This window comes from Miniopterus schreibersii (assembly GCF_964146895.1).
Source record: "Miniopterus schreibersii genome assembly, chromosome: 9".
NCBI classification, from domain to species: domain Eukaryota; kingdom Metazoa; phylum Chordata; class Mammalia; order Chiroptera; family Miniopteridae; genus Miniopterus; species Miniopterus schreibersii.
The window spans coordinates 1,988,520-2,014,854 of NC_138118.1; the positions used below are offsets into that span (position 1 = coordinate 1,988,520).

The following is a 26,335-nucleotide window of genomic DNA, read 5'->3' on the forward strand; positions in this document are numbered from 1 at the left end:
TAAAAATATAAAAACCAAGGACAGAATCCCAAAGGCTGGCTGTAACTACACCTAAATAAAAGCACAGCTCCAGAGAGAGTTTGGGAACAAGAGTGTCGATTTGGACAGTTCTGATTCCATACCGGGGAATAGCTGACACCAGCCTCACCTTATCAGCTCTGCGGAAACAGCTTAATGCAACGCAGGCTGATGGTGCTGGAGAGTCCTAAACGCAGGGATGGGCTGAGCCCTCGAAAGGAGAGAACCTGACTAAGTGAGAGGCCTGTTCAGACAGGCTACTTATTTTGGGAAATGATTAAGGTAAATCTCTTACTACTGTGAAGGAAAACTCGACGGTTTGAAGGTTTGAAAGTAAAAGGCAAAGTCATTAAAGACTACAAAAGTTTTCAAATAAAAATTAAGATAATTTTTGCCCAACTGGCGTGACTCAGCGGTTGAGCGTCGACCTAGGATCCAGGAGATCGCGGTTCGATTCCCGGTCGGGGCACAGGCCCGGGCTGAGGGCTCGGTCCCCAGTCGGGGGCGAGCAGGAGGCAGCCGATCAATGACTCTCACCATTGATGTTTCTCTCTCCTTCTCCCTTCCTCTCTCTGAAATCAATAAAGATATATTTAATTAAAAAAAATAAATTTTAAAAAAAGTTAGTCTGCTATATTTGGTCAAACATTTAATTAACTCTCCCCTAATGGGATGGCTGGAGCTGCTTCTCTTTGGGGAGGCCTTGGCGGGGCCAGGCGTTCCCCACCCCTGCCCTAAAGGCTCGGGGGCACTGTGACGGCCACGGTTCCTCTGACATGCCCTTGGCCGCTGGTTTCACAGGCTTCGCTCCAAGGAGAAAAGCTCTCTTGACCTTGACCTTGACCATCCTGTCCCATGAACTAAGGACTCAGGGGCAGGGTCTGTTACCATTTGAGGCAAATAGACGCCCCCCCTTCCCCCAACCCAGGCCCTTCTGACAAATATTTACGGGGTCATAGGCAGAAATACGTGTGGTCTTTGCCCGTAAACCGTTCGGATGTGAAGACTTAACTTCCTTCAGCAACCACTTGGGTTTGGAGAGCAGGGTGGTTTACCAGCTGGCCCTTCTCAAGGTCACCTCCCTCAGCCCAAGGTCGCTCCTGTGCACTGTATCTCAGACAGTGCAGTTCCGATCAGTCATTTCCGCGTCGCTTTCTCACATGAAGAGACGGGTTAAAACTTTCATCTCACGAGTGAGTACTGACCGTCTATTCCGTGGGAGGCACTGGCTGGAGCATCGAGAGCAGAAATTCACTTTAAATGTATCCTGCCCTCCGGAAATGTGCCTATTCCATACCCAAATTAATGCCAACGCCGCCACCAAATTCCAGGGTGAAATGCATGAATTACTTTAAGAAAAGTAGAAGAGTTTTCACTAGAGGGTTCAACACGTTTTAATTGAATCCTCTAGTTTCTGTATTTAGCATTACAGGCCTAAAATTAGACGAAGATCCTTGGTACACATCCGCTCCTCACTGGACCGGGGATTGCAGGGCAGGGTGCCCCTGTTCTCGGGTATTTTTATGTGATTAGTCATTGAGGACAGTAATTGAAGTCACCACAGGCCCACGCGTTCGGCGACAGCTGGGTGGAGGACGCTGGGGTGGGATATTGGGCTAAGTTGCAGAGGAGATCTCCGTGTAAACGGGCGTCTTCCGTAAACACGGCCCCTTGTACAAAACTCAAGGACGAGACGACTCCGGGGAGCTCTCAGTGCTGGACAAAGGCAAAGGAACGCCTGCGGTGCTCTGGATAATCCTCCTCACTTCGTCAACGCAGGATTTCTCTACCTATTTTTGCTATAAACCCGTGGTTCTCACGGCCGGGGCCAGCAGCCACACCCTTGCCCGGGAGTCAGAAAGGCAGGTTTTGTGAGGCTTCAGCATCAGGCTTCTCTAGGGGGCCCCGAATCAGCAACTCCAGGTGGGTCCCAACAATCTCACTGTAATGTGGTCCCCAAGGGATTCTGAAGGTGCTAGAGTTTGGGGGCCACTGGACCCTCTGCCCCATAATTATTTAGGTATCTGGATGCGATTGACTTGATTCTGTTGGGGTCCACGCTCCCCGGACAGCGTCACGCCTGTCATCTGAGACTGACTACACGGCCTGGGAGACGGGCCCGAGCCCCGGGGCGCCGGGCCACCCCCAATCCCGCCGTCTCCGGGCTCGTCACCCCCGCTTCTCACCATCCTTCCGCTTCGAGGCCTCGGCCCAGAGATCACACGCCTGGGAGCCTGGGAGCCTTGTGGGGCTTTTCAGTCTTTCATTATTTTATTACGTCTTTTCTTTTTTAAGTATAAGGGATCTATAATATTATTTTAGTTATATTGGTTTCAGGCGCACAACACAGCGATTCCCTATTTCTATGCCTAGCGCGGGATCTCCTGTGTTCATGTTTTGTTCCATCTGCCGCATTCGTTACTCGGCGTGGGGGGCTTTTCCCAGCCGGTGCTGCCCGGGGCAGAGCTCACAGCTCCTTCTTCGTCTCTCCGCTTCCGAGGGAGAGCCAGCAGCCGGGAGAGTCTTTACTACAGGACCGTCGGGCCCGGTTTCGGGCGTCCCGGGGCGCGGGGGCAGTCGCTCGGATCCCGGCCGGAGCCTCCGCGTCACCCGGGAACCTTTAGAAACAAATTCCCGGTCCGCACCCCACGCCCCTGAACCAGAAGCTGGGGGAAGGGGTGTCGGGGGGGAGCAGCTCGCAGTCTGGTTTAACGGCCCTGAGGAGGGCCCCAGGGCCGAGCTTGGACCACTGGGCCCAGTCCTGACTCAGTTGTCGCTCAGCAGCTCCGAGTGCTCCCAATGCCCCCGTTTCAGATGGGGGGTCCCGTTTATAAGCTCAAGCGCCCGGAGCGGCACGACTGCCTCATTTTAATCCGAGCGAAAGAAATGCCCTCTCCCAGCTACACCGGCTACGGGCAGGACGTGAGCTCTGACGCTTCCACCAGCCACGGACCGGTTTTTTGTTTTGTTTTTAATTTACCTTCATTGTTGAAGGTATTACGGACGTTCCCCTTCCCCCCATGAGCCCCTCCACCCTGCTCCCACCCCTCCCCAGGCCTTCGCCGCACTGTCGTCTGTGGCTGTTTTTGTCCGTTTTAATTTGTTTAAACTTTCCCACTTCTTAAACCCAGAGGCTGAGTGGGAGCGGGTGAAACGTAACCCTCGAGACGAGCTCTTTCGCCCTAATTAGTTCCCTGTTTCCATCAGCGCCCGCTCCGCGATCCTCAGGCTCCTGGGCCGAGAGGCCCGCCCCGGCTCCGTTTCCCTTTCCCTTCCCCCACCTGCCGTCCTGGGCACCGGGACGTGTTAACGGAGCTGGCACCTCTCCCTGCGTGGCTCTGTCACGGGCACGGGCACTCCCCAGGTCCGTGACCTTCACCCACAGACGGGAGAGGAGCCCGCCCTGCCCTGCAGACGGTTCACACCAGCCCCTGGCCGCTGGGGCCGTGGACTGCGACCCCGGACCCGCCTGGCAGCCACGTTGCCCCTCGGATGTGGCGTCGGGCACAGCCCTGTGCCCGGGAGGCCCGGGGCCTGGCTGGGCCTGGGCGCCCTCGGCCAGCTCCCGGATGGCACGTGAGCATCGCGGCTTAACCCGCGGACACGCCAGCCCCCCCGTCACTCCCCCTCCGAGAGGACCCCGCCTCCCTGTTCCCCAGTAGCTCCCCCCGAGGGCGCCTCAGGACCCACCCGGGCAGGCGGCGGGTCTCGGGGCTACGACCTGAAGAGCTGTACGATGGGCGGTGTTGGGACAGATTACCACCGGCCCCTCCTACATTCAGCGAGGCAGCGGACGACTGTGTTTGCATTAATGCTGACACTTATACATTCAGGGGGAAAAGGGGTTTTGAATTAAATAAGTTTCCTGGAGGGGCGTCGGGCACAGGTCGGAGCTTGAGTGTTAGACCAACCCAAGTCCAAATCCTACCCGCTGTTTCAGCCAAGCGAAGTCGGTGGAGCCATTTAGGTTGTGGGAGACTCTGTTTAAAAAATAAAATAAAATAAACCTTGAGTATTAAGAGAACAATACTACATTAATGAATTTTTGTAACGTCACGCATGGTACAGCCTGGCAGGCAACGATGGGGAGATATCACTGAAAACGCCCGGGTTAAACAAAAAACATTGTCTTTGTAGATACGACATCAGGCACCGTCCTATTGTGACCGAAGGAAAACACCTCGAACGTTGCGATTTTCCTTGAGACAGAACCTGCTTCCCCTCCCAGTGCTCGGACGTGATTATGCTCTGAAAAGAAACCCTATCAGCTCCCGTCTCCTGACCTCACTGTCCACAAGCAGACGCTCTCTGGGTTCGGACTCAGCCCCACCGTGGCCACCGTGGGGCTCTGCTGCTTGTGTCGGGGTGGCCGTGATGGGAGCTGGACATGCTGGGACTCGGGGTGCACTGGAGGCCCCCCAGCAGTGCCTGTCTCAGCAGCATCAAAATCAGAGGACGCCGGCCGGGCGTGGCTCAGCGATTGAGCATCGGCCTAGGATCCAGGAGATCGGGGTTCGATTCCCGGTCAGGCACATGCCCAGGTTGCCGGCTCCATCCCCGGTCGGGGGCGTGCAGGGGGCAGCCGATCAGTGACTCTCATCATTGATGTTTCTCTCTCTCCCTTTCCTTGCCTCTCTCTGAAATCAATAAAGATATATATATATTTTTAAAAATCAGAGGACAGCACCGAACGGTGTGGTTCAGTGGATAGAGTGTCAGCCTGTGTCCCAAAGGGTTGCAGGTTCAATTCCTGGTCAAGGGCATGTACCTGGGTTGCAGGTTCGATCCCTGGCCCCAGTCGGGGCCCATGGGGGCGGCAACCAATTGATGTGTCTCTCACATCGATGTTTCTCTCTCCCTCTCCCTTCCCCTCTCTCTCTCTCAACTCAATAAAAACATTTTTTTTTTAAAAATAAAGAAACCCAGAAAAGGTGAGTCGCACAATGTCCTCCGTGGAGACTACATAACTCCCGAGCCCACTTTTCTCTGGCTGTGTCCAAATCAGGACATTAGACTCCAGTGTCCAAAACCGCTATTTCGGACACTAGAGTCCACACATCAGGCTCAGGACAGGTCTGGGGGTGCTACTGCTCCCCCACGATAGGGGAGATCACCCGTTTCCTCCCCAAACCTTTGCTCAAATGCAACAACAGGTGACCCGGACCCGAGAGCTGAGACACAGGCGGTGACCACATTCGTCGGCCTCGGCACAGCGAACGGCCCACTCGGGTGTCTGACCCGGCGCAGCACCAAGCGCGTGATGCAAGTGTCCGTGTCCCGCCCACACAGGCACCCGCGGCTGGTGCTGGGCCGTTCGGGGAGGAGCAGGACTGGGTGGCCCCGAGCTGGAAGGAGAGCACCCCTTAGGGCCACACCGGCCTGTGCCCGAGGTCGCCTGTCAGCGCCTTGCCTTCTGCGCATGCAGATCTGGAGCTCCGCCCGCCCAGGGTCTCCCGCTGGCAGGGTCGCCCTCACCCGCATGGTCCAGCGGCGGGGGCCAGGGGACGGCGGGGGCCAGGGGACCGCCGCGCCCGTGACGCTCAGCGCCGGTAAACGGGAGTCAGGCTCCCCCGAAGGCCAGCGACCAGCATCCTGCCCCAAGCCCGCCTTTCCCGGGACCTGCCAGGCCCAGCCTCACAGCCACGCGTCTGAGGCTTCAGATTCTCCCTCGGTGTTTATCCCGTCAGGTCCCTAACACTAGTCCAAGGCGACTACGGCTCCCAGCTGTCTGTCCATCCATCACTCCCGTTCTGCAGAATGAACGAAAGCAGACGGGCCGGCGGGGGGAGGCTGCGGCCGTCCTCACCTGCTCCCGGGAACCCGACGCGCTCCCCGGAGGACGTTGGGTCCGCGCGGCCGGAGCTCTGCCCGGAGGGAGGCCGGCGGGATGGAGCCGAAGGAGGCTCGGGAACCGTGCAGAGCAAAGCGGCCGACGGCCTCCCCGGCTCCCGCGGGCCCGCGCGACGCCCTGCTCGCCAGCAGGGGGCGGGCTCCCTCTTTGAGATTCTAGCTCTTCCAACGCCGGCCGGCAGCCTTTCCGTCGGAAAACCCAGGCGCCCCGCCCCTGGAAAGCCAGGTCGGCACCCTCCACGCCCATCGCAACGCCCGTGAGGCATTTTGGTAAAAACTATGAGACAAAGGCGGACGCCGGTGAGGGGCGGCTGCCTCGCGGAGCAGACATACATTCCGTTTTCTTGCACGGCTCACCCCTGGGTTCATCCCACGCACACCTATTACATGTGTTTGTGCCCACGTGACGGGACTGGGGACACCTTCCTGTCACCCTAACCAAGAGAAGGACGTCCCCGGGCCTGCTCCTCACGTCGCCACCCCCAGGGCACGGGGGGGGGGGGGGGCGGAGAGTCCGTAGAGCCCACGTCCATGGTCATTGTAGGAAAAGTCAGGTGTCCCACCGTCACTTACCTAAATAATCAAAATGAAATTTAGCTTTAAAGGTCGGTACCTAATGTAACTGAACTCGCACTTGCTCCCCGCCTGTCTCCGTATGAAGACGCAGGCTCCTCTGTTATGGTTAACTCTCACCCGAAGGCATTTTTTCCCCCGATTTTCAGAGAGAGCGGGAGGGGGAGGGAGAGAGAGAAAATCAGTGTGTGAGGGACACGTCGATGGCTTGCCTCCTGTCCGTGTCCCCACCGAGGCCGGGGATCGAACCTGCAACCAACCGAGATACGTGTCTTTGGCGGGAATCGAACCTGGGAGCCTTCGGTGTGCAGGCCGACGCTCCGACCCCCGAGCAACGCCGGTCAGGCTCGTTCTTGCTGCCCCAGGTGCTTTATTTCTGCGGCAATTATTCCACCGGCAAAGGTACCCACGCAGGATTAAAATTCCCCAAGTTGCAGTCAACACCACTTGCTAACAAGGTCCCGCGGAAAATGGCCACTCGTCTCGTTGAGCCTCAGTTTACCCAGCTGGCCCACGGAGGCAAGCACGCCCGTTCTATCGCGTAAGATCGTCTCAAGAATCAGGGGAGAGAGTGTTTATGAGACTCGACGTTCAAAGGCGACGGTCAACCACAGTCCCCCCTCAGGGGGGACACGCTGGGCGCTTGGTTTTACAGCCTCACGTTTAGAACCACCGGCTGGTTTTCCTTGTAAAGAAACGGTGGCTCAGGAAATTCTGGCTCAGGCAACCGACCCCCGGGGGAGTCAAGCCTACGGGTCACGGTCGGCGGCGCTGCGATGACAGGAAGAAACGAATTCGCCACGGTTTTCCCTGCGTCCTTCTAAGAGTCCCGAGGGGATGGGACACCAAGCACCACGCTGGTGAGAAGCCACCAGCCACGGCGGGAGAGGGAAGACGCAGGCCCGCCACCCGGTGCGCAGGGGTGTCACGGCGCGGGCGGCCGTCCCACCGATTTATTTGGAGCCGAGCCGCGTGCGTAGGGCACGCAGAGCCCCGAGACGGCAGGTGACCCAGCCGGGCCAGGAAGGCCAACCCCTCTCTTCCTCTTGGGTACAACCCGGGTTAAATCTTGAGCCAAAAAATTAAAAAAAAAAAAACGGGCTCACGGCTGAACCACAGGGAGGTTAATGTTTAGCTAGCGTGTGACCTGGGAGGGGTCAGGTGACGGAGGACCAGAGGCAGGGCCCGTTAGGAGACCGTCCGCAGCGCTGGCCAGGTAGTCGGGTGGTGAGAGCATCGGCCGGATACGCCAAGGCTGTGGGTTTGATCCCCGGTCAGACCAATAAATGCATCGATACCTGGAACAACAAGTCAATGTCTCTTTCTCTCTCTCCTTCCCCCCCCCCCGCCTCCCTCTCTCTCTTCCTCTCTCATCAATTTTAAAAAGAAGACTCTGCATCAACACCGCTGTGAACTCTGCTGAAACCCCTGCTGCAATATGGATGCACTTTCCCCGGAGCTCCTGCGAGAGATGAGTGCTTTAGGAGATCGTTAAATCAATATTTCCTTATTGCCTCGAGACACGCCAGGCCCTCGGCAAGGAAAGCCACACGGCCCGGGCTCCCGCCCCGCGGGGAAGATGAATGGTGAGCTTTCCGTTCAAGGTGAGGGGCGAGCGACACTGAGCGCGGAGCAACCCCCCCCCCGCCCCACGCCACCCCGAGGCTGCAGGGCCCCACGGGGGCGAACGGAAGAGACACTGGGGTTCCAACAGGTCGGTGGGCCACGGCCCCCTCTGCCCCAGCGTAATGTGTCTCTTGGAAACAGAGTAAAAATTACTCAAAAAGGCTGCTGGGCCCTGGCCGGTGTGGCTCCGCGGTTAGAGCGTCAGCCTGCGCGCCTCAGGGTCACGGGTTCGAAAGCAAACACCACAGAGTGTGCGAGTTGAATCTACGCACCTGACATGTTCACCGACACCCGAGCTGTCGTTTTGGCCAAGGCGTTAAGTAGTTTGGGGGGAAGGGGGTGGTTGTAAGATCGAGGTAGACCAGGTGGCCGCCAGCAAAGGTCTTGGATTTTGGTGGCAGCCCTGAGGATTATGAAATTCAGCAGCAATTCGCAGGGCCCTCTCAGGGTCCCCCAGTCCCCAAGCCCTTAGAAGAGCCCCCGAACGCAACGTCCCTAACGACTAGAAAAAATACCGCGTAGAACAGATATTTTAACTCAGGGCCATTCAGGTTGAGTTAAGCACCTCGAAAAGCCCGATATTATTTAAGTTACACATAAAAGCTAAACTTCTATTTATTTATTTATTTTTGCCATACTAAGAGGGGAAAAAGTCACCAACCCATAAAAGAATACTATAATTTATATTTTACGACCAGGAGATATTTCTGGGCTGGATCTTACAAACATTTTGTGGTTGTTACATCCGCTAAATGCATCCAAACAAGGAGATGAAATTCTTTTCTGTCCACCACAGTAGAGCTTAGCCCCCCCTCGTCTCACTGGGCATTTACACCCCAGTTTTATTTCTGGGATGCTTTCGGGCAAACGAGAAACGGAGGCACTGCTAAAGGGACTGACGCGGGGCCGTGCACGGGGCCCGAGGCCTCTCCAGGGTGGGAGCCGGGGGCCCTTGCCCGCCGGTTCCCGCGGTCATCTGCCCACCAGCCGGCCGGCTGCAGGGCCCAGCGCCCGCCGCCTTCCGGTGCTGTCCCTCGGGGCTCGTCTCCTTTTTCGGTCGCGGCCCCAGTGGGGTCTCGAAGCTACGTGCCCATAAATCTTCAGCCAGAGGTTGGCCTGTTTCCCAGATTCCCACCTTCGACTCACCTGGACTCATTCGCTCGGCTCTGCCGAGGGACGGTGCTCATTTTCAATCCCCCCCCCCCCCCGTAGCCTTCATTAGTGTCGCCTCACGGGCTCCGCAGCCACCTTCCCAGCCCGAGGCCACGCCCTCAGCGCCAAGGGGCTCGGGGAGAAAGGCCCGTGTCCCCTCACGCGTCAGCCCCGTTCCTCCCCGCGGCTGCTCCGGGCGCAGGTGTCGGGGAGCTGAGCGCCCCCAGACAGAGGTCTCACCTGGCACAGCCTCTCCTAGATGGAATCTGACCTTGACCTGACCTTGACCTGACCTTGACCTCGGCGACCAGGACGCACTGTTACTATGAGCCCATCTTCTCTACCGTATTATAGAAATCGGCCAAGGGCTTGGTCTGCGGCTGCCCTCCCCCGTGTCTTCCCCACAGGGTCCCTTGGGTGTTTTTTCACTCTTATTTAAGCACTGGGGGAACGAGGGGATTTCATCGCCCCCAGCGCGGAGCAGGAACGCGGGAGGGTTCCAGATCGCATGCTCTCGGCAATATTTACTCGCCGGGGAAAGAGCCGTTCCCAGTTTTCCGGTATTATATACAGAAAGGCAATCGTGACGCACGCGTTCACGCCTGCTTCCGCTTCAGGAACGTCTTGGCTACGGGTAATTTTCCCAATTTTTCTAATACAAGTATTTGATCTCTTAATATACTAAATGTGTTAACATATGGATTTTCTGGCAAATGCTTCACTGGATTTTTGTCTCCGTTTTATTTCTGCTGGGTATTTTGAATACGTCATATGTTTATTAGGGACAAATTATGCATCTCCGTTTTTCTTAGGCTTTATGGCATTACACTATGCTTTTCTGTCTGTTTTTCTATTTAGCTCCTTAACTCTAGCTGGCACTGAGTTTGGGGTGTGACATACGGTGAGAATACTAGTTTGTATAACAAATGACGCCGAGGAAATTACTTAGATTCTTGAAAGAAAGGGCCGTTCCTTATTCCACAAATTTATGATATCCTCTTAACACATATTCATTTAACACATATAAATGGCTTTTAATAAAATATGTAGAATAACAAATAATAATCTAAAATACCGACTTGTCTCCCATCGGAACACGACAGGGCTCCTGCCCGAATCGGTGATCCCCGAATCGCTCTCGTCTCTGCTCAGATAAACCCTTGCTGCCTCTCGCTTTGAAAGGCCTCTTATTTTCAGGCGAACAATAATATTCGCCGACACACAAATAATGCCTTTTACCTGAAAGCTTCCCCATCCGCGAACTCACCGGATCCTCACGACAGCCCTGGGAAGAGGAGAGGAGGGAGAACTCACAGACCCACGAGATGCGAGCCCGCGTGGGGCTCGGGGAGGCTGCCTGACTCGGCGACGCTCCTGCGCTCGGGAGGAGACAGGTCCCAGCCCAGGACACGGCTCCGGGTCTGCCTCACGCTCCCCGCCCGCCGGTTACTGTCCAGCAGCGCTGTTTATAAGAGCTTATCGCCCCGACTTCAGAAACCACACCCCCGGGGCCTGGAAGCTGCCACGGCCCCTCCATCCCCGCAGAATTCTTCCAACTGGAATATCCCACGTGGACTCATCAGAGAGGAGCAGCAAGGGGGGGAGGCAGGAAAAGCGGTTCCACGGACGGCTCCCAAAACCATGGACTCCTGTCCCGGCCCGTGTGGCCCTGTGGTTACAGTGTCGGCCCGCAGACCGAAGGGTCTCGGGTTCGACTTGCGGTCAAGGGCACGTACCTGGGTCGCAGGATTGAGCCTGGCTCTGGTCGGGGCACATGCAGGGGGCAACCCATCCGTGTGTCTCTGCCCAAATTGAGGGACCCAAGGAGTAGTCTCATGTGAATTTATATATATTTTCAATTCCAGAGATGTGGACTTTTTTGTGGTAGTGTTTTTGTTATCTGAAAAGTCGTGAATTAGTTAACATTACTTGCATATTTTCACTGCGTGGACATCTGTGTTTACGTGTAACTGGCCGTTCTCCGAGATTAATACCTTTGACTAGCGTTTCTAGTACATACCGTTAGTGCTGCTAACAGGAGCGTTAATATGAAAAGACTGAACTATACATTTTTCAAGAGAGAAGTAAAAATAGTAAATGTTCCACTGAAAACCTATTAGTCACGGTCCGGGACAGTTCAGTACACGGCCAATTAAAATATAAATCTCTGAGAGTCAATGTTGTTTTAGCAAATACACTCAGCAGGGACATAAAATGGATACAAGTTTACATTTGAAATCATAACAAATATTTAAATACTTAATCCTGCATACTTATTCCTGCATGAAAAATACAATCAAGTTCTACTAAACATAGAGGGAAAAAAACACTTTAGAAATGAAGACAGAGCCCGGCCGGCGCGGCTCAGCGGTTGAGCCTCGACCTGTGATCCAGGAGGTCGCGGTTCGATTCCCGGTCGGGGCACAGGCCCGGGTTGTGGCTCAGTGTCCAGTAGGGGGCGTGAGGGAGGCAGCCGATCAATGACTCTCATCACTGATGTTTCTCTCCCTCTCCCTTCCTCTCTCCGAAATCAATAAAAACATATTAAAAAATGAAAAAAATGGAAAGACAGCTGGTAAACGATTGAAAAAGATGAATACATTTTAAAAAGATGGGAAACGGAATGAAAATGTCCCTGCACAATACTAAAATTGCGTATTATGAATTCAATCAACAGATATATATTGAATCTCCGTGTGCAAGACCCTTTCCTAGTCGGCTGGGGTGGATCCAGCGAAAAGCAGAGAGCCCGCCCTCACGGGGCTCAGTCAGCAAGGGACCGAACCTGGCTGGCCCGTTAGGGGGACAGAGGGAGGGGGCCGAGGACAGCGCAGAGCAGGACCAGGTCTAGAGAGACGCGGGTTCGGGACAGTCCAGGACGACCAGCTCTTTATTTATTTATTTTTTTTTTGGTTAAGCCTCACTTGAGAATATTTTTTCCATTGACTTTTAGAGAGAGTAGAGGAAGGGGGAGAGAGAGAAACATCGATGTGAGAGGGACACGTCCCTTGGTTGCCTCCTGCACGCGCCCCAACCGGGGCCAGGGATCGAACCTGCAACCCAGGTCCATGGCCTTGACCGGGAATCGAACCCAAGACCCTTCAGTGTGGGGCCGAATGGAGAATTTGCTCTATTACGAAAGATTGTACCTTTCAGTATCTAAGGATGCTGACACAGTCCTCGGTGTGCTCTGGCATTTTAAGGGTTGTCCTGACATTATTTTATTCAAGTCTAGTAAATATGAATAAAATTTATACTCCTGCCCCATCGCCCCCCATTTGTCCGTTCCTTATAAAAGTCACTGTCTCAGGAAGAAAAAACAAACCCCACACCGACGTTTCTGAGCTGCCTGCTAATAACGGCCCGGTGGGTCCTCACAGGCTCCCCGAGCGTCCCGCGGGGGCGCCGGCGTCCCATCAATTACTGACAGTGCTTTTTATGAGCTTCCACTTCAATTTAAATCTGCGGGTGTTTAAAATTTTAAAAGGAAGTCATAAGGCATATCTTCACCTGGGAGTAAGTCGTTTGCGTTACAATGTATCACGCAAAACCAACTCCCTCCCAAAACAAGACGACCTCAAACATCCAGCCCGACTCTATCCCTTTAAACAATTCGATTCCTCTCAATCACATAAAAACAAAACAAAAGACACCGGAGGCTGAGTGCTGGCTGAATGTCAACGGGCGAGGCAGAATCGATTCTGGGAATTAAAAAATAATATCCTCTCTCGTTTTCACCACCGTGGACCTAATGCCAAGTTCAGAATCTCCACCTCCTGGAGCTCAGTTTACACTAAACACGGAGACGGCGCATTTCTGTTTCCCCGCCGACGGGCTCGGGTTCGCAGCACAGGCCGGGGGGCGCGGTGGGGGTTGGTGTTCTCCCCAAAGTGCCGAGTGTACATTTATGATGTTCGCTCACGCGCTCTGATTACAAATGAGACACTAGCTGCGCAGACAGACCTAGGAAAGCCCGTTACACTTACTTACTGAGCACTAACTGCGACTTCTCACATTATTTTAAACTTCAAGGGGAATGACAAACGAGCAGTTACAGAGTAGCCACCGGGTCCCAGGCATTGTGCTACAAATCGACACACACATTATAGGTTTTTTCCCCCCTGAAAAACACGACTGTGGGTCCTCCACGTTGCTCACGTAGCTACGCGGCGTCCCTGTACAGTGCTGTCTGGTGCTCCGTGGGTAAAAAGGACCCCAATATATTTTATCCAGGCTGCTGTATGGACATCAACATTGTTTCCAGCCTGGCTGGTGTGGCTCAGCGGTCGAGCATTGACCTACGAACCAGGAGGTCACGGTTCAATTGCCCGGGTTGCAGGCTCGATCCCCAATAGGGAGCGTGCAGGAGGCAGCCGATCAATGTTTCTCTCTCATCGATGTTTCTCTCTCTCCCTCTCCCTCTAAAAATCAATTTAAAAAGTTTTTTTAAACAGCTGTTTCCAACTTGGGACTGTTAACAATGTTGCTGCAAATCTCCTGCTGTGTCTTCCGATGCAGGTGCGTGCACTTAGGAGCAAGACCGGTCCCTCCTGTGCTTGCACCTTTGTTTTGTTAATGTAACCACTTTTACCTATTTCTTTGCACCCTCCTCTGTAATCCTTAAGCTCCTGCGGTTCAAACTTCTGAAACAGACTTACGAGATCACTTAGGCTCATCCACGGCCGTGTGGGCCTTCTCCCCCCTCCGCCGCGTAAGCAGCCCCCACGGGCCTCCCCCCCCCAGCAGCCCACACCCGACCCCCAGCAATTCACGGACTTTCCCAGCCGAGCTCTTCCCGCTGGGGTCTGAGGATGTCGGAGTCCGCAAGCGGGTGTCCACGTCCTACGTTACCTGTGCTCCCCGGGCTCTTCGGGGACTGGAGTTAGACGGTTGTCCTGGAAACTCCTCCCTCTGCTGGATGAAAACCAGGCCTGAACTTACCTGTTCACAGACCTTTTCTTTCCAGCTCTTAACGCTGCTGAGCAGAAACCAGAGAGTCAGCTCCCGGGTTAAATGCTCAGCGTCGCTAATCATCAGAGATGCAAATTAAAACCACAACGAGGTACCACCTCACACCTGCCTGAGTGGCTCCATCAATGAGTCTACAAACAACAAGTGCTGGCGAGGGTGTGGGGAAGGGGGACCCGGTGCACTGCTGGTGGGAATGCAGACGGGGGCAGCCACTGTGGAAACAGTGTGGAGGGTCCTCAAAAAATTAAAAATGGAGCTGCCGTTTGACCCAGTGATTCCACTCCCAGGAATATATCCTAAGGATCCTGAAACACTCATCAGAAAGAATATATGCTCCCCTATGTTCATAGCAGTGCAATTTACAACAGCTAAGATCCGGGAACAGCCCCAGTGGATAAACAGCTGTGGGACATTCACACTGTGGAATACTACGCAGCTGTGAAAAAGAAGGATCTTTGGTGCAGCATGGAAGGACCTGGAGAGGATTATGCTGAGTGAAATGAGCCAGGCAGAGAAAGACAAGTGTCACAGGATCTCACTCATATGTGGAATCTCATAATAAACAGATGAACAGAAATGATTCAGTGACATAGAAGCATGGAGACTGAGGGATCTCAGCAGGAAGGTGGGGGTGGGTGGGGGGAGATTAACCAAAGAGCTTTTATGAATATGTGCACAACCCAGGGACACAGACAATAGTGTGGTGACGGCCTGGGGTGGGGTGGGGGTGGGAGCGGGGCAGAAGGGGTCAACGGGGAAACAGGGGGCACCTGTAACACTTTCAACAATAAAGGTAAATTTAAAAATATGATGATTCCTTCCTGAGTCTCAATCCTAAAATTACTTCCCTCCAGAGCAAGAGACACCACATAGGCCTGGATACGTCCCAGGGCTGGTCACCTTTGCCTCCAAAACGGCCCCCTCTCCTTCCGCCCTGTCTCAGCAAATGCCACCATCAGGTGCCCCGCTCAGGCTCCGATACTGAGCAATTCTCACTAGAAACGCCCCGCTTCACGGAGCAGAGGCCCGGCCGAGAGCATGGGGACCCTGGGAACAGCGAGGCCTAGAACGGAGGGCCGGGCCGCCAGCACCTGTGGCCGCGCGGCCAGAGCTACAGAATCAGCGAAAGCGAATCGCCAGAACTAAGGAGAGTCGCGAGATGATCGGGGACAAGATCGATTCGGGAAAACAGATGATCTTTCAACCGATAAATCAGAGCCTTAGTGTCTAGCGGGACCCCGCCCCGGCCCGCTCCGCTAATGCAGAAAGGCCATTTGCTCCAAGGCCAATCCGACTAATGACCCAACTGCGAAACGACCGTTTTGATTAATTTACTGCCGTCCTGCCACTTACCACCCACCCAGGGTGGCATCTGAATTCAGCAGCTAGAGCCGGCGTCCAGGTCCGAGGCCCAGGTCTGCATCTTAATGGACGCCGTCCTCAGACGAGTTACTAAATATCCCCGAGTCCCCTTCACAGAAGCACGTCAGGGGGACCGTGTGACGTGAAATATGCCCCTGGCGCCGCGCCGCCTGTAACCCACGGAGACGCCTCTTCCTGTTTCCTCCCTAATTACGGCCCCGGGACACTCGCTCCTTTCCCAGGTTGCTGCTCTTTGCCAAAGAACATTTTAAAAATTCCCTTCCACAGTCAACGGACATTATTATTTATTTCAAGCGATATTTTCACTGCTGTCTAGAGATTGCTTGAGATCCTGGATTAAACTCTTGTTTTATGTCCCATGACACCCCACCCAGACCCAAATCATCTTTTCTGATGTTGTTGTTGATCTCCCCGCGAGGATATTTTTTCCTATTGATTTTTAGAGAGAGTGGAAGGGAGGGAGAGGGAGAGACATCGATGTGAGAGAGACACGCCGACCGGTTGCCTCCGGCACGCGCCCGACTGGGACGGGAAATAGAACCTGCAGCCCAGACACGTGCCCCTGACGGGGAACCGAGCCTGAGGCCTAACTGTGCGCAGGCCGGCGCTCTAACCGCTGAGCCACACGGGCCAGGGCCAGATCCAAATAGCTTTTTTCTCCTATAACCCCAATTCCATTACTGTTTTTTTTCTAACGTTAAGTCTCCTACTTCTGATATTGAAATATATTTGGGCCCGGCCGGGCGTGGCTCAGCGGTTGAGCGTCGACCTAGGATCCAGGCGATCGGGGTTCGATTCCCAGTCAGGGCACATGCCCGGGTTGCGGGCTCGATCAATGACTCATCATTGATGTTTCTCCCTCTCCCTTCCTCTCTCTGAAATCAATAAAGGTATATTTTTTTAAAAAAAGAGATATATTTGGGTGACATTCAAAGAGCTCGGGCTGGCCTCAGTTTTATACTTTAGTCTCGCATTTGGCCTCACTGCCAGGGACACGGCCCTTGAGGCCTCCGTTTGAGAAGAAACATAACAGAAGTGGATTCAAACGGAGCCCTTGGAGCAAAGGTGTTACAAACAGAATTTCGACAGGGAGCGATGTAAAATTTTCAAATTTTTTTTTTTTTAGGGCTGATGTGTTTGTCCGGAGTGACACGGCAAACTTCCCGTAATATTGAATTACACGTACTGGGAAGTCTTCCCACCCTTCTGAAAGTTGGGGGAGACGCTGAGTTTACACGCGGACGTTCGATCTTCAAATGAAACAACTGACTCAGATCTACGCGTTAAAATAAGAGCTGTGATTGCGCCTTGGCCAGCGTGCCCAGTGGTTAGAGCGTTGGCCAGCACACCTAAGAGTCTCGGGTTCGAATCCCGGCCAAGGGCACGTACCTGGGTTACAGGTTCGATCCCCGGCCCTGGTTGGGGCACGTGCGGGAGGCAACCGATGGATGTGTCTCTCTCACGTCGATGTTTCCCTCTCTCTCCACCCTGGCCCCCCCCACACTCTCTAAAAATCAATGGAAAAATATCCTCAGGTGGGAACTAACAAACACATAAAATGAGCTATAACTTAACAGGCACAATAAAAAAGGGTGTTTTTCCTACTCTCCTGGATAGACAGAAACGTCAGCCTCGCTGCCTCACTTGGACACAGCAAGCGGGAATCTCCGGACTCCCTCCGCTACTCACGCCCCCTCCTCACACCCCCCCCTTCCCCTCTGCTGGACCGTAAATGTTACGGTGACGTTTCCCCGTTTGTAATAACACGTCGTTTCTATCAGTGACGAGGTCGCTCTGCCCCTCCCGTCGATCTTTTTCCTGACCCTCCTCCGCCCAGCAGGGTCCACAAACGGACAGCTCGTGGCTCCAGCAACCGATTTCGGGAATTAAGTGGATTCCGACGTCGACGGAATGAAAACGGACACTCTCGGGAGTCGCAAGACAGGAGCTGCTGGGGAAAGCGAGCGGTTTTGATAACGTCGCAGTGGATTTGGACCGAAAGAGAGCAGGCGGCTTGGTCGACGTCGGGGAGCGAAAAGGCGCGGGCAGAGAAATAGAGGTTTTCTTCCCCTGTCTCCTCAAAAAGGACGATTGTATTTACGATGATAAGGTTGACAGCTCTCTTGCTCGGCCGACCCTGGTAGAGTCCAGAAGGGCCGTCTCTGCGAGCTCCCGTCAAAGTCAGAGACGAGAATCTCAACGTGCCTCCGTAGTGCAAAATTTGTTGGGTTTTTTTTCCATTGCTTTTCAGAAAGAGAGGAAGGCGGAGAGGGAGAAACACCGACGTGAGAGAGACACAACCGTCGGCTGCCTCCCGCACGCCCCCGACCAGGGCCGGGGATCGAACCTGCAGCCCAGGTACGTGCCCTCGACCGGGAATCAAACCCGCTCCCACGTCCCCACCGCCGAAGCTCTTCCCTGCCAGCGTCACCCAAAAGTTACTTACGGAGCACGCACGACCGGCGAGGTTCTAGCTCCTGTTCCAGGAGGAGAAATAGGGGGAAACACACACAGGCCTAGATCCCAAGGTCCTTTTGACAATGTAGCTGAGTAGATAAGCACAACATATATTGATAATATAATATTCGTATTTGCTAGACCCCTGGAGACCGCTTAATGCAACCGTTTCATAAAAGTGGTCGAGCCCTGGCCCGTGTGGCGCAACTGGTGAGCGGCGTCCTTGCGCTGAAAGGCGGCCGGTTCGCTTCCCAGTCAGCGCTCAGGCCCGGGGGAGGGTCTGATCCCGGGTCGGGCCGCCGATGGATGTGTCTCTCTCACATCGATGTTTCTCTCTCTCTCCCTCTCCCTTCCTCTCTCTCTAAAATCAATTTTAAATTTTTTTTTTAAATATGTTTTTATTGATTTCAAGGAGAGGAAGGGAGAGGGAGAGACAGACACAATTTTTAATGGTAGCAATGTCTAAATGTCTTAGGATCTCTTAAGATTTCATTCATAACTTTCATTCCAAAGGGGAGATACGGACCATAGAACAGCAGATGCTTTATACCCGTGTGGTATAGAAACAACTCAGACGTTCTAAGGCCCTGAAAATGTGGGGGGCAGGGGGCGGAGCAAGGGCTCAGACCACTTTCCCCCCGTCTGCTGATGAAACACAAACTTCTAGGCCCTTAATCAAAAATAATATCAGATTTGGGGTCCGTGAAATTCCAGCCTGTTGCCTTCATGAGGTACGAGACGTCCGGTTATTAAAATACTGCCTTTGAGGTACAGCTTTTGACTTAAAAAAAAAGTAATAATTTAACGAGCTAAGCCAGAAAAATAAATACCACCCCTTGACTGCCCTCCATCCCTGAACATTTAATTTATGCATGTGCCTACACGCGTTTTATGTATTCCACTGAGAAAGCAAGGACAGTTAACATTTTAAAAATCAATAAAATGTAAAACCAAAATAACCTAAATAGATGTTTTGCTAATATCCTGGAAGTCATTTAAGTGATTTATGTTTCGTGCCCTGCATTAAACTTTCTAAAATTCTTCAGGGTGATTTAGATTCTGCACAGTCAAAGGCATTCGCGTTTGTTATTTATATCGGGTCCCTTTCCTGTTTCTTTCAGAAATTACACACCAAGCAAGTAAGCTTCCTGGTTTCGTATGAAGAACTGTGGTTGGCCAGACAAGCCATGAACCGGACCCGCTCTTGCTAATACGATACGTGAGTGACTGACCGGCCGGCGACATGCCCACGGGTCCAGCAGGTGTGGCCCTTGACCTGTAACTCAGTGGAGAAGACAGACCAGGAGACAGCCTGGTATCGATGGATGTGCCAGGAACAAGAAACCGGGGGATGGGAATCCGGGCTCTGTCACTCACTAGTTGTATTTTGTTGAATCTGTTTTTCTAAAACGAATGAGTTAAACATCACCTCTGAAGCTCGGTCCTGTTTTAAAATATTACATATTAGAGCCCAGCCTGGGTGGCTCAGTTGGTTGGGCGTCGCCCCATGTACCAAGAGGTCACAGGTTCGATTCCCAATCAGGCCACGTGCCCGGGTTGGGGGCTCGATCCCCAGTCGGGGGCGTGCGGGAGGCGGCCGATGGATGTTTCTCTCTCATCATTGATGTTTCTCTCCCTTTCCCTCTCCCTCTCCCTTCCTCTCTCTCTAAAAATCAATAAAAACCTATTTTTTAACAAAAAACAAACCCTACCTACGCGGGATGGAGGATTCTCTCTGATAGGGGACACCAGGCGCTCCCACAGAACAGGACAGACGTCCAGGGTCAGGATCAGGGAAGCTGGGGATTCAGGACGAGCTGGACGCTCAGGAACAGGTAAGGGAGAGGGACCGAGCAGGCGGGAAGGTCTGAACCTCCAGCCAAAAGCAAACTGGAGAGGGACAGCTGCAGTCACGAGCGACGCTGGGAACCTTTCTCGGCTCAATGCTGGGATGACTCAGTCCCGGCCCAGGGATGGGGGCTGTGAACTGTAAGGTGTGAGGAAGCAGAAAGGGCAGGACCAGAACCGTGTTGTGGCGGAATCGGCAATCCGAGAGCCTGGCCCGGGTTTGTCACCGCAGCTGTGCGTCAGTGGCCGGCCTAATCCTCAGGGAGCGCCTCCCACGGAGAAAGGGGTGGGCGGCTCAGCTGTGTTCTCAAATCAAACTGGGAAATCCTTCCACCCATGAAAACAGGGAGGCGGCCGCTACTTGATTCCAAAGACGTGTGGGCGGAGGAAACGTTTGGAAAGTGCAGGAAATGCCTCATGGGAGGGAAGCTCTGCTGTTCTAAATAGCCCTGGCTGGTGTGGCTCAGTGGTCAGAGCTTCCGCCCGCGCACCAAAGGGCTGCGGATTCGATTTCCGGTCAAGGGCACGTACCTGGGTTGCAGGTTCAATCGGGCCCCAGTTGGGGCGAGTGCAAGAGGAAAGCAGTCAATGTGTCTCTCTCAAGTCGATGTTTCCCTCTCTCTCTCTCCCCCCCACCCCCCAATCTCCGTAAAAAAGCAATGGAAAAAATATCCTCAGGTGAGGGTTTAAAAAAAAGAAAGAAAGGGGCAGGAAAGGGTGGGAAAGAGACAGGAGGTCTCTCGGAGAGGGGAGGGCTGTAAACTGGTGTTTGCTTTTTATGAGAGGGTTTAAAAAAGGAACCAACAGCAAAGAGTTAATAAGAAAGAATGGCTCACAAAGGTCTGAACAAGGTCTTGGTGGGGGGCAGACGGGTTAGAGCAACACTGGGAGGAATGACACTGAGAGGACCATTCTTTCCCGGATGTAGTTTCAAAGTGCAGAGGGGCATTACGTTTTGAACTAAAGATTTAGGAAAATAAAGAATAGCCTGGTGAGCTGTTGAGTTATCATGGAAACTTGATGTCGCTGATTCTAGGGACACAGTAGGTGAGGCCCCCCAAAACCACTGAAAAAGGGTAGGTGGAGGTCCACTCCCAACAATGGCTGAGTTAAGCTCATGCCCAAACTGCTATGATATATATATAACTATATCTACGTGCAAAATGCAAAACAGACCATCTGAGGCGTTGCAGAATAGCCCAAAGGTAGAAGATTGTGGAGAGGACACAGTTTGAGGCCACTGCAGCAGCTGGAAGGTGAGAGGGCAATTCTAGAACTAAAATCAGTAGGGGAGCCTCAGGTTCTGTATGAATGCTGCCCAAAGCTCCGGCTGTCCCCTGAGCCATGCAAATACTGGGAGATTCCAGGTGGCCTAGGAAGGATACGAGAACAAAACTTACAAAACTCTACTTAATTGCTCACTAAAAATTAAAACAAGCAAACAATCTTCAGAGAAACATAACCCAATCCAGAGTCGCCACATAACATTCACAATGCCAAGGATAAAATTCAAAATGACTTCAACATACAAAGAAATATGAAAATGTGACCCACTCTTTTATAAAAAAATATATGCTTTTATTGATTTTTTAGAGAGAGAGGAAAGGAAAGGGAGAGGGAGATAGAAACATCAATGAGAAAGAAACATCAACTGGCTGCCTCCTGCACAGCCCCTACTGGGGATCGAGCCCACAACCGGGGCATGAGACCCTGACCAGGAATCAAATCCAAGACCTTTCAGTACATGGAACAATGCTCCTACCAACTGAGCCACACCAGCCAGGGCAGGGTCTTTGATCTTTTAATGTCCTAAAGGGGAGATGACAGAGACCCCAGCCCAGTTGAGCCCATAGGCGCCATCCCTGCTATCCGTGTCCTCGTGGTGATATAAGCATTAGAGGAAGGTAGAAGTTAGTAGCAAGGAAGAACTGAAGTTCATCAAAAGGAACTTAAAATACCACTTGGGCCCCAGCCGGTTTGGCTCAGTGGTTAGAGCATCGACCTGCAGACTGAAAGGTCTCGGGTTCAATTCCCGGTCAAGGGCATGCACCTGGGTTGCAGGCTCTGTCCCTGGCTGGGGTGCGTGCAGGAGGCAACCAATGGATGTGTGTCTCTCACATCAATGTTTCTCTCTCTCTCTCTGAAAAGCAATGGGAAAAATATCCTTGAGTGAGAATTCAAAAAAACAACAACAAACTACTACTTGGATCACTGCTGGTTCAAAACTTGGGGAGCCTCCCAGGTGAAATCTGAAAGCAGCTTCCCTACAGTCAGGAGGGAGGAAGCTACAATGAACCTAGTGCTCAATGGCACCTCTAAAGAGGCCTAAACCCACCCGCTGAGTAGCCACCCTAGAGAGGAAAAGCAATAAATGGCTCCCAAGCGATAGCTGCACAAGAACAAGTCATAATGATCCACCCAATAGAAACAGTGACCAGTAAACAACAGAGGACACAGGAGTGAGTCCAGCTGAACCTTCCTCCTGAGAGGCCTTTCCTCCCACGAGGTCTGCGAGGTGAACTCTCCCAACAGCACGTGAAACGGAAACACACTTATTCTAAACATCTAATAAAATCAATGAGTATTATGGAGTTTTAGATTTTATTAGCCACCGTCGTATCTTCAGTCTCCCATAGTCTTTCCGGTACTTTCCACCAATGACTGTGAACCCCCCGCTGAGTCCCTGTTCCCTCATTCACCCCAGAACACTCGGCAACCCCACGTCGAGTCCGTCCCCAGCACTGACACCTCATCGCAGTGACCTTCAGGTCAAACTACACCCTTCAAATCCACACACTTCCAAGGCAAGCTACGGCTTGCGTGGAATCTTCTTCAAGAGAAGGAATTGCAATTTTTTTTTTTTTTTTACTTCCGGGGGATGGAGAGTAGTAATAATCTCACTTCCGGAAATGAGGAACATCTAAGATTTTATTTTTATTTTATTTTTTTAATCTTCACCCCAGGATATTTTTTTCCACTGCTTTTCAGAGAGCGTGGAAGGGAGAGAGAGAGAGAGAGAAACATCGATGTGAGAGTGACACATCGATTGGTTGCCTCCCTCACGAGCCCAGACTAAGGCCGGGAATTGAGCCTGCGACCCAGGTACATGCCCTTGGCCGGAACCAAACCTGGGACCCGTCCGTGGGCCGATGCTCTAACCACTGAGCAAAACCGGCCAGGGCCCATCCAAGATTTGAAAGCCTGAAGGGTGGGCGTGAATAGAGCTGTGTTTTAGAGAGAGAAAGTAATGTCTAAATAATAGGAATTTACAGCGTTTGCTAAGTGAGTGATTGATGGCTGTTGATTGAATTAATACGATTCCGGGGACCAAGTTAGTTGCGTAGGGTGATCCCCAAGTCGTGACTAGCAGGTACCCTAGTCTGTTCAAACAGAAAGTTTAACTGGTGTCCCCGCCCTGCGATACAATCCCCGTTAAAGAATTCATGGAACCTTCTGAGCTCCCTGGGTGTCTACTACACACTCCTAATGTGTGAAACTTTATTATTTTTAATTCGAAATCGTATGCTCTCGGCTCCTGCACATTCAACCGACGCCGCCTCCGGATGTTTAGTAAAGTAAATGTGAAAAAGCACAACTACTAGAATCACAGATAGAGCTATGACTTGCATATTAAATTATTTCACCCAAGACCTGACGGGAGGGGGAAATTCTGGGTATTGCTCAGTTGAAATGAAGGTATTCGGTCCTAAATCCGCATCTCGCACAACCCAGCAGGCCAAGGGTTCCTTCCGACATCCTCACACAGGCCAGCTGCACACGCCCAACCCCCAGCAAACAGATACTAATAGTAACGATCTAACAACTCGCTGCTAAACATGCAAAATGAGTAAAGCAAAATTAGGTGCAGCCAGCAGCAGCTAAAAGGCACAGCACAGATTCAGGCTCCAGATCCAACCTGACACCCAAAGCCCTAGGCTCCTTTCCGTTTTTAAAAAATAATAGAAATGGTTTTAAATACTTAACCACATGCGTCCTGCTGCAGGGCTCCCCTAGGTAACGCGGGTAAAAATTTCCCTGCAAACTGACCGCAATCTAAGGCGAACCACAGAGGCCAAGCCGGGGAGCCCTGGGGAGAGCGGGGGCACCGCGCACGGGAGCGGAGGGTCCCCAAGTCCTGGCGCTGCACACTCCGGGCCACCAGAGGCTTCTGCGCGGGTTCCTCAGGCCGCCGCCCGCTCCCCTTTCTCTGACCATCTGTCACGTCCAGGAAACCGCTCCAGGTTCCCGGCGGCGGGTGGAAGTGAACGGAGCGCGCGGCCGCGGCCCGGCAGGAGCGCGCGCGCAGTCCCCGGGGCTCTCCCGCCAGCCCCCGCCCCAGGGGTCACCTCTGCCTTCCGCCTGCCCAGCTCCCTCCGCTGACCCCCTCCCCGAAAGCCTGGGAGGCAGCTGCCCCCTGCAGCCGGCGGGGGAGCCCGCGCAACGCTCCAGGGGCTCCGGGGGCCCGGTCGCCCGAGCAGGCGCAGCGCAGACCTGGCGCTGGCTCCCGGTGCGAAAACCGGCACCTCGCGCCCCGTCAGCAGTGGGGACCCGAGGACCCCACACGCGCAGGGACCGGCGCCTCGGAGTCCCCAAACCAGCGAGGGCCACTCGCGCCGAACGACTGCCTCGCCCTGCCCTCCAGGTCGCGCACCAGGTCCCGCACCAGCCCCTCCGTCGCGGGTCCCTTACCTTGTGGCCTTTGCCCGGGGGACACCTGACGCTATTGGAGACGCCCGCGGTTTGATTCATGTCCGGAGAAGTTGGGGACCGGGCTCTCCGTCTTCAAAACTTCTGGGCGCGCCGCGGCGGCGGCGGAGAGGAGGGCGCCCTCTCCAGAGAGGTCCGGGCGCCCCAAGCTGTCCTCGCGTCGGGGCTCCGCGGGGCTCGCCGCCCGGGGCCGTGAAACCCGCAGCCCGGCCGCAGGGGAAGCCGCTGCCGGACCCGCAGGGAGCCCGCCGGCCGCTCCGAGGGCGCTGTCTTCCCAGGAACCCGTCCAGCACGCTCCGGACCAGAAGCCCCAGCAAATCCCTGGGGAGCCCCCAGCGGGGATGGGGAGATACGGGCGGGGATACTGGGGGTGGGACACCCGCGGGAGCTCGGAGACCCGCCCCCGACGCCCGAAGGCGGAGCCGCCGTGCACCGCGCCCGGGCTGTGCGCTCCGCTGGCTCCGCGCTCGGGCAGCGCCGTCGTCAGTGCCGCCCAGACCCGGGGCCGCCCCGCACCGGGTCCGAGAGGCGGGCGCGCTCCCGGCCGCTCCCGCCCGCGACTCCGATCGCCCAGTCTTCCCGGGGTGGTCGGGAGGCGGCGGCGAGGCTCTGCCAGGCGCCACCGCCCGGGGAGGCGAGGGGTGGCGAGGTGGGGGTGGGGGGCCGGGGGAGGAGCCGGGACGGCACCCGGTTCCTTGGCAGAGTCCCCGGCAGCCGCAGCGGAGGACAGCGGCCCCCGGCCCGGGCGGCGCCGCGCAAGGGGCGGGTCTGCGGGGCTCGCTCCGCGGGGCGCGCACGTTGGGGGCGGGCGCAGGGCGCACCCACCGCGGTTTGCGGGAGACGGTCTGCGGCCCCCCGGGGGTTCCGCTCTTTCTCTCCTTCCCTCTGTCTTTGCGCCGGTCAAGTCGTGACCTCGCTGGGCAGCGCTCGGAGAGAAACGGGAAGCGGACCCTGGGGAGCTGAGACTAGCAAACCAGGGGAGGCCCCTGCGCCCCGAGTGCTGCATTGCAACAGTTAGAACCACAAGTCCAAAGAGGGGCGGGAGGCAGGCGCGCGCCAGGAGGCAGCCGCGGTGCTGAGCCCACGCCGGGGGGTTCCCTGTGTTTCTCCTGGAAAGGGGGAGTCGGGACTGAATGTTTCGTATGGAAACCCGAGGCACACCCGAGGCTGGAGTCGGTGTCCCCGCCCCACATCCTTACCTTCATTTTCTAGAAAGTGGAGCAGGACTTCGGGCGCCACTGCGAGGACCGGCGCTCCCCTTGCCCGCGGGTCACACCGGGCGGGGCACAGCTTTCCGTCCGTCCTGGGTGTTGGCTGGCGGGCGTTGCATCTGCATCGCAATCTCGAGTCCAAACAGGACGCATCTCTTTTTTGTAAAATCAGCGGTGGCGTTGGGTGGCTTTGGCCCGATGAAGGAGTCCGGACACCACGGGTGACCTCCCTGCCCTGTCGTTGACTGCGGGGCATCGGCGTGACGGGGTGGACGCCGCGTGGCCGTGGAGACCGGTGCCCGTCAGGACCCCGGCTTGGCTCTCCCCAGTGGACATCTCTGGGCCAGTTATTTTTAATTTATTTTACAGCTCGGAGGTGGGTGTGGGAGCGCGGCCTCCTGGGTCAGGAACAGGGACAGACTCAGAGGCAGGAGCAAGCAGGCAGCTTGGGGCTGGGGGGGGCTGGGGGGGGGGGGTGCACGGATTGAGTAAAAGGGAAAGAAGGGAACCCAGGGACGTGGGCAAAAGTGATTTGGGGG

The 26,335-nt window shown here is 54.5% G+C and overlaps 1 protein-coding gene across 1 annotated transcript in view; it reads right to left on the reverse strand.

Moving 5' to 3' along the window:
• The window catches only part of DPP6 (dipeptidyl peptidase like 6), a gene marked incomplete at its 5' end in the record, with an annotated part of 373,544 nt that extends 348,917 nt beyond the window's left edge, over nt 1-24,627 (reverse strand). The window contains one exon of the mRNA XM_081148107.1: nt 24,568-24,627. Within this exon, the coding sequence (XP_081004233.1) occupies nt 24,568-24,627 (60 nt within the window). The remainder of the gene's footprint in view (nt 1-24,567) is intronic.
• Between the last annotated feature and the right edge of the window lie 1,708 nt (nt 24,628-26,335).